The sequence below is a fragment of the Rhyacophila brunnea genome, unplaced genomic scaffold (genome assembly GCF_057557595.1).
Source record: "Rhyacophila brunnea isolate RB1 unplaced genomic scaffold, BYU_Rbru_1.0 scaffold_38, whole genome shotgun sequence".
NCBI lineage: Eukaryota > Metazoa > Arthropoda > Insecta > Trichoptera > Rhyacophilidae > Rhyacophila > Rhyacophila brunnea.
Genome location: NW_028233048.1, coordinates 2,832,807 through 2,842,120, shown reverse-complemented (window position 1 = coordinate 2,842,120; position 9,314 = coordinate 2,832,807). Strand labels below are relative to the sequence as shown.

Here is a 9,314-nt window from a genome sequence, read left to right as displayed (position 1 = left end):
TTAAAAACCAAATTAACAGCTTCTGCTAGTATGAACACGATAATTACTCTAAAAATGTATTGAAGTTCATATATTTAGATATTACAAATTATTTATACGAAAATATATTTTGAATTAAGAAGCAGCACAAAGAAAAATTATACATCAAAAACGGCATATCTATCTTGCGGAGATATTGCTGCATAAAAAAGTAAAAAAAATAATATGTTTTTATAAATTCAATTAGTACATGTAATTTTTTGATAAACTTTCAATATTTTCTTCCGCGAATATATTTAAAATAACTTTTACATTCTATTTATAGCCGGAAATAAAGATAAAATATAAAAACTGATAATGCTCTACCTATTTTATTGCACAGCAGATGCATTTCATGCACAAATAAAGTTAGAAGAATACACAGAATAATTTGTATCGATTTGCAGGGTTTGAAATATTACTCGACCTTTTTAAACTATATTTATTCACATTTTCTCATAAAGTTTTTTTTCTAAACGCAATAAGATCCATATTAATATTTAAAACATGATTTGCATATAAATTTAGACGTTGAGGATTCCATTATGGAAATTTTATGAAAGCAAAGGTTATCATTAACATGAAATCTGCTGTTAAAGGGGGTGGGTTGACTTAAAAAAACTGGCATAAAAACATTTGAAACTTAAGTTTTTCTTTAAAATAGTACCTTTTATTATTAGTTTATTTAAAAATAGAACCAGCACCTGGAATGAGCAGAGAGAGAACAAATAATTATATAATCGCTTCTATTACAGTTAAACTGATACTTAATTAAAAAGGATGGGTTTTAGTAAAATATAATAATCAAGATACTCGAAAAGCTGTTCATAAATAAGAAGTAAAACGAAACTTTCTATTATAATCGTACAATAGATAGTCATCTGCAATGTGTGTGTTGGTTTCAGTATGAAAAATACGAAAATATCTGTAAATTTTAGGTATTGAAACATATTTCTTACCTGTGAAGAAAACTAAATAATTTTTGTAGTGATTATGCAACTAGTATGTCTTCGAGGACAAAAAATGGTATAATTATGCTTGAATGCTAATCTAATATTTTTTCGATTATTAGATTTGAAAAATAGTGTAATCGCTGCTATTAAAATTTATTCATTTTATTAGGATAGACGATTGGAATTCAACTTAGAAATGTTTAAATCTCATGATAAGTGCTTAACAGGTGTTATAATCAAAAAAAGTTTAAAAGTGTAGAAATCATACATATAACTTTCCTATACGTGTATCGACAGTGCTTAAATATTTAATCGAATAAGTTAGACTACAACATGTTAGTTTCTTTTGTATTTTATATATCTTTACCGGATCGAATTTGCATTCTTGAGTAGAAATCTTGATATAATTATACAATCTTAACACAAGGGACGATATTTTAACGGCAATCAGAAATTTCATTTATATATTACTAAATCTAATTATAGTAACTTTTATAATCATGCAAAAGTACATGATTTAATGAGAATAACAAAAGAAAAAAATATTTTAAAAATTGCTATACAATAATTTAAATCATTTAAATGTATGTATTTTTGAAGATTTTATGCATCACATTAAGCAGTAAAAAGATTAATTAGATACAAGATTCATATTAAATTCGCAAAGAATTTAATTGAATCTATATATTATAGGTTATTATGTATTTAAACAAATAGAGGACCGTCTCTGTGTAGAGAAAATTTTTGCGAGATAGAAAGACTTACTTACATACTTAACATCTTATGCTACCATTGGAACACAATTATCATAAAATTTATATTTAATATAATTTACCAAGTTTGTTGTGTCGTTCAAGATATATACACTATAAATTGGAAGTTAAAGTTATTATCGGTGATTATTTTTTTACATACTCCTAAAATGAACAGTTTTTCCCTAAATGTTCTACAGGATTGTTTGATCCAAAAAAAACCTATAACATGACAGGTGAGCATACTAGAAAAATTTTATGGGTGTATAAGAAAATACCAACCCTATGGGGTGGTACCTTTTTATAAAGTTATAGATGAATTTAGCAAACCTTAAAAAATGTCATATTTTTTAAATGATTCTGAATCGAAATCGAAAACTGTCTAATTGCTTATTATAGAATTAAGAAAAACTTGCATAAGTATACCATATGTGGTTTTTGTAATTAAACAAGCTTACCAATTGGCTGCGAAAAATACAAAAGATAGTTGTGATCGCTATGTGTATTGGTATATTAATTACACATGTTAGACATATCAAACCACCATATCTAACAGAAAAGATACATGGTAAAGTAAATTTAAAATCGAAATCAAAAAATTATTAAAATATCTATTCTTCTATTCTAAAAGCCCTTTTAAAGAACTATAAGTGAATTTTCTAGCAGCTATCAAAGATTAGTCAGATGATCAATAACTTAAGTTTCAACTAATAAAAAAATTACAGTAATAGAAAAACGCGAATACGTCGACCTGTATGCATTATTCAATATGATGAAACAATGCTCAACTACAAAATTGAGTCTCATCATGGAAAGGGAAAAATATATCAGACCTGAGATTTGACTATAGACTGACAAACGAATCCTCTAGCAAGTGAATTTCTACAGTTTATTTGAAAAAAATGTAACCTATCATTATAGATGCCACTAAGAAAGTGGTCAGCGATGGTTCACAAATATATGTGGATAAATGGAAAAGCTATTATAATATCATATAACTATGACACAATAGGATAACACATAGGTATAATTTTTTGTATCTTTTTCCTAATTTTATTCTCAAAGTCTTGTGTTGTACAATAATTAACTGTTGTATGACATGAGAAACTATAAAGGTGTAAGGGAGAAACATCGAGATTAATGGTTAAGAATCTTTGTCTTCGATCATATACAACTTTAGATAAACGAAGATATATTTAACTAGATTAAAATTTAAGAAAAATTCTTATGTATTTAATTATAAAATCATATTAATTTTCAAATTTATAATCAAGGAATTTTTTTTTGCATTGTAAGTCGAGAATAAATTATAATGTTACTTTGTTTGGTGCTAAAAATGTGCCTGAACATTAATTGAAGCTTTATACGTTAGGCAATAACATAGGTAGAGTGGTGGTGGACGCATACATAAATCAACGAAGGAAAGTAGATAGAATCTCATAACCCTTCAAATCGACTAGCTCCAGATAAAACAGGATATATCTACATAGATCAAACTGGAAAAAGAAAATGTGTAAAACCACATGCATGGGAGCATCAGAAAAGCAAAAGTTCATATTGGTCATAATCGAACTTCTTAAAAAGATAATATATACGAGTAAGTAAAAAATTAGGTAGATTCGTCTTGAATTTTAAAAACAAAATATTCCAAATTTCTGCACATTGACTTAAAATAAATATTTTGATCTTAATAAATTATCGATCGAGGGATTTTTCTACTATTAAGATTACGAGGGGATACATTTATTGATTCAATTTAATTAGAATTCCATTTATGTTTCTATATAACAATGGCTTTATATTATAAAAAGCTTCTTGATGGGTATTACATTGCCTTTTTAGCAGTCGAAACTACATCTGTAATTCGCTTATGTAAGATAAAATACAAATAACACGGCGCTTTCGCACTTAGCCAATACTGATATGACATTTTCTTAGTTTAATGATACTTATATTTGATAATAATTATCATATTTGTTAGAACATAAAATTTCTTGATAGGAAACAAAGTTGTTTGTCTGCAAAATATATTTTAAAATCATGGTATTATACATGGTATTTTGGTAGTTATTTACATATTTTTATCATTCATATATGTTCATCAAAAGACGCTACCATTTTAAAATAATAAATTTTATCCAATTATAATATTTAATGAATCAGCAGAAAATTTCTAATGTACGTTCTATCCATGTTTTTAATTCGCTCGGCTATTTTACAGCCACAAGTTCTCAACCGCAATATTTTCTTAGCTTAATCAAAAATTTATCTTAGTAGTTCGTAGAATAAATTCAATATAAAAATTCATTCATCACTGATATAATATTCTATAAATTATGTCATATGTGAAAAAATAAACAAATTGGGTGACTTTAGAATTTTCTTGGGCTATTTCACCCATTATATTATTGAAATCTAGTTTTTATAAACTTTTTAAGGGCTTATGTAGTATATAAATGGGATAGAAATGCCAACTCATGCAGATACGTACCCACAAAAAATATTTGCATAAACTAATTGAAAACATGAGTCTTTAAAGAAGAAAATGTATTGAGAAAGATTGTGATTATGATAAAAGGTAATATTAAACAATCATGCTCTACACATTAATCTAAAATGTTGCTTGAACAAATTTAAATAGCTTAAAATCAAGTTAAATCATAAAATGGAGAAAACCTGTAAATTTTAAAGATAAAAAACTATATAAATGTTGTACATCCTATATTTTGCGCCAATTAATACTGAATGGATGTTAATGGTGTCTTTTCGAATGCAGCACAGATAAATTGTAAATTTTTATAAAACTGGTTTATGGTAAGAAGTTCGCCAATTACATAATTTCGTTTGCACTTAAATAATAACACATTTTCATTGCAAAGGAATAATACCGTATCTTTGTATTTTCCTAAATTTATTGCTTTTTCGATAATCTTGCTATTTTTAATGCGTTGTTTTCTACAGACTGTCCTATGAGGATCATTTTCTATAAATATATTTTCACCTTATATTTATTTATTAGATATAATATGATCCCTATTTTTCAAACCTTGGGATTGAGAAAAAACCTTGAATTAATAGGTCTCGAAAGAAGGAGGGGTATTGAAGAAGACTCTGGAGAGGAGAAGATAGCCGAAAATATAAATACGCTGTGTGTACAGAGAATCAAGCAAGCTGTGCCTGAGAACAAAAACTAAAATTACGACTATAAATATGGCTCATAAATAAAAAAATAATAATATGATCCCTGTTTTATTAGGGTAAAATTCTTTCAAATCATATATAAGTTGATAAATAAATACTTCTAAAGTAAACCGTAGATATATCATGTATAAATAAATATTTTGATAAATTTACAAGTTCATATATTAAGAAACGCGAAGATTTAATCAAAACTATGACATATCAAAAATAAAGAGTTAAGAAGATAAATTATTACATAATTATTGAAAGTATAAGATGTATAGAAAGGGTTTTTAAAAAGAAAAATTGAAATCACATATCCATGGCTCTATTTTTTGAGCCTAATAAGGTTCTATTAATTTTAAGGCATCTAAGGGAGGGGACTAAATAGTAATTTAATTTTTTTTAAATTAATAATTATAAAGTACGTAAAAGGAATGCGATTGCTAGAACTTAACTTTGTCTTTCCCTATTATGCCAAATTAAGCTTTTTTTAACCAATGAGAAAAAATCAATAGGATAAAACCAATTCATAAATACATTCGATTACTCTTAAATATTATAATAATTAATGAAAGGGGATATTATTTATTAAAATCTGAACCATAGATAAAAAGTTGGTTTTATTCTCACAAGATTGGATAGTAACAAAATATAAAACAACATATAAATAAATTTTGAAAATTTTGATTGATGTAACATGTTTATTTTTCAAAGGTTAATATCGCGGAATCATGAAACATGTACATCACATCACCATAATGCAGCTATTTTACCCCTAAAACTGGAATTTTATCTTCACCAATAACTTTAGATTTCTTTTCGATGGCAGAAGATTTGTTAGCTGCCCTCATCTTAGTCATATATTCCAAACGTTGATACAGACCCTCACAATTTTTCTTGAAATTTCGTTCTATAGATATATTGTCTCCGAACTCTTTTATGAACCTTAAAATAGTACCATTAGTCCACCCGAATCCTATTTGAACTTCATACTCTCCGCTTGATCCTTTTTTCTGTGGATCTTCACAATCGTATTTTTCATATAACAAATTCCTATTGCCTTTACCATCCGATATATTTTTGACTATGTCATTGTAAAAGGATTGTGCAACGTGTAATGCCATTTGTTTTTCGTTATTTTTAAGCAAAAATGCTACAAAAAATTGTTGATGAGGGGCCCAAACATTGGGATAATCCCATTGTTGGGGATCGTCCTCAATTTCACTTCGAATAGGATTTTTCATATTCGGATTATCACCCTTAAGCAAAAAGTTGTTTTTGGTATCAGTAACATTTTGTTGAGAATGTGAATCTGTATTTTCACCTTTTCCAGTTACGGGCACACCTCCTTCATAACCGAATAGCTCTTTTTTATAAAAATTTAGGACATCGTAAATCGTTTTATCACCAGGTGGTTTTATGTCAACAATCATAGGCATGATGTTGGAAAAATAAAACCTTCCTTTCGTATGAGTTTTAGACTTGTAATTGTAATCATACCAACATTCTTTGTCCCAAAACACTTCATTCATGGCTAACATTCGTTTATCCGCTTTTTCCTTAAAATATTCCGATTTTGCACTATCCCCTGCATCCTTTAACATATAGCTCAAATAGACTTCATTCCTGTATAGAATCGAATTTAAATCTACTGGAATAATTTCGGACGTACAAACACTATATAGATTCTTGCCATCTCTGAAAAACCTTGTTGAAAAATCCCACCCTGATTCAGCTGAAGATTTTATATTCGAGAAAAGAGCCACTTCAATTTTTTTAAAAACATCCCGATATTTTGGATTGAAATTTCCAGACTTAAGCATTTTTTTGATATCTGAAGTTTCAGATGCATTTTTGGTGTCTCCAAATATTTCCAAATTTTCAACCAAGTTTTTCAAAGTATCCATATCTTCAGTTAAAGACTCTGGCCTTGGGTAATTTGATTCCACTGAATATGTGTTGAGTTTATAATTTTTACCCCTACAATCGAATTCCTTAACTCTTTCTTTCATCCAGAAGTTATATTCAGTTTCGGCAGCCCTTAAAATTCTTGGCCATTCTTTTCTATACTCATCTTTTTTCTTATATTCTTGATAAAAATCGTGTACTATTTGAATAAACATTGGGGGTTGTGATCGACCTTTATAGTATTTTCTTGTTCCGTTTGGAATAAACCCAAAAGACTCAATTAAATCAACAAAGTTCAATATGCTATTGTATACCGTTTTTTCCATTTTACACGCAAGCATTCCATTATTCACCCAATAGCTGTCCCAGTAATATATCTCGCGAAATCTCCCACCTGGAATCACAAACGGATGCTTTAAGTTAATAAAGCTGGTTGTAGAACCCTTTTGATCTTGTTTATTTTTTTTATATAATTTTTTCCATACATCATTTATAGTCTTTACCAATTCTTTTAATCTTTCATTCTCAACATTTTCAAATTTAAAACATGAAATTTCTTTATCTGGAATCTCTGCTGCTTCAAAATCTTGGCCAGCCTTCAAAAAATTTTCCGATAGAAAATCATTAAAGAGTTTTACAGTTTGTGAACAAACGCATTCCTTTTCATGGCATTCTCTACATTCTTCAATTTTAGTGGAATCCAAACGTTGATTTGTATTCTTTTCTTCTACGGTAGAAATTCTAGAATTGATGTCATTGTTAGAATTTTCACTGACACGTTTTATGTACTCTATAGGTATTATACTGGGCATCAACATATAAATCTCATAGAAACACATTTCTTCACCTTCATTTATCAATTTAATGGCAGCTGCTTTTTGCGATTTACTTGGTATTTTCGATATAATGTCTTTGAACTTACTGGTTATCACACTAATATCCTCTTTGTACGGTGTATCAACAAATATCTTTGAGTCTTTTTTTAACATAAAGTATTGCATGCACAAGAACATGGGCATGTATGTGTATTCTTCAACCTGTTTCTTATCATCCTTCATTGGTATGATCCATCTTGAAAATAATAAAAAGTAAAACAACATTTGATTCTCTGAATGATCATTTTCTGTTTCTTTTATATTTTAAATCTCCTTTTACATACCATAATTGTATATTCAGCTTGTCAATCAATTTTATAGTCGAAAGAATATTCTTATCTATATTTTTTCAACTTTGGAAGTGAGTCAATAAATGGAGTAAAAAAGTCATGATGTTATTTCCGTTGATTTGACTCTTCATGGTTGAAGCCAATATATGAAATTGAATGCCAACTATAAATACAATAAGTATCAGAGAAAATCATGTCATCTAATTTATAATCCCAAATGGAACTTATAAATATCAATTTATCCAAGATTTAAAATAGAAATAAGTTCAAATTGATAATTTATTCATATATTTGGAATAATATTTTGGTTCAAAATGTCAACTTATTCTTTATTTTAGATAATATTTTGGTTCTAAATCTCAATTTATCTATATTTTTAAATAAGATCCAAAGTTCTAAAGCCATTTTCAACGTTTTTGTCTAGATTGGGTCCACAATGACAATTTATTCATATTTTTAGAATAAGATCCAAAGTTCTTAAGCCATTTTCAACGTTTTTAGAATAATATTTTGGTTCTAATGTCAATTTATTGAAAATTTTAAATGGAAACAGTTCAATATGCCAATTTATCGATATTTTTAGGATAATATTTCGGTTCGAATGTCAATTTATTCATATTTTTATAATAATATTTTGTTTCGAATGTCAATTTATTGAAGATTTTAAATAGAAAAAAGTTCAATATGCTAATTTATCGATATTTTTAGAATAATATTTTGGTTCTTCTGTCAATTTATTCATATTTGTAAAATAATGTTTGTTCGAATGTCAATTTATTGAAGATTTTAAATAGAAAAAAGCTGAATATGCCAATTTATCGCTATTGTTAGAATAATATTACGGTTCGAATGTCAATTTATTCATATTTTTAGAATAATATTTTGGTTCGAATGTCAATTTATTCATATTTGTAAAATAATGTTTGTCCGAATGCCAATTTGATCATCTTTTTAGAATAATATTTTGGCTCTAATGTCTATTTATTGAAGATTTTAAATAGAAAAAAGTTGAATATGCCAATTTATCGCTATTTTTAGAATAATATTACGGTTCGAATCTCAATTTATTGAAGATTTTTAGAATAATATATTGTTTCAAATGTTAATTTATTCATATTTGTAAAATAATGTTTGTTCGAATGTCAATTTATTTATATTTTTAAATGGTATCTAGAGTTCAATGCCATTTTCAAAATTTTTCGCATAATATGAAATTTATAATGTCTTTTTATTCATATTTTTTGTATAAGATAATAAATTCTACAGAACACACACTCTAAATAATTTCCTGAAAGTTGCCACATAAATGCAACGAATCTAATGACATATATGTCC

General features: G+C 27.2%; 1 protein-coding gene across 1 annotated transcript; it reads right to left on the bottom strand.

Moving 5' to 3' along the window:
• Positions 1–5,635: 5,635 nt before the first annotated feature.
• Positions 5,636–7,907, bottom strand: LOC147067572 (trehalase-like). The gene has a single exon (XM_085953532.1). It carries the CDS (start codon positions 7,870–7,872, stop codon positions 5,671–5,673), a length of 2,202 nt encoding a protein of 733 aa, XP_085809658.1. The 5' UTR covers positions 7,873–7,907; the 3' UTR covers positions 5,636–5,670.
• Between the last annotated feature and the right edge of the window lie 1,407 nt (positions 7,908–9,314).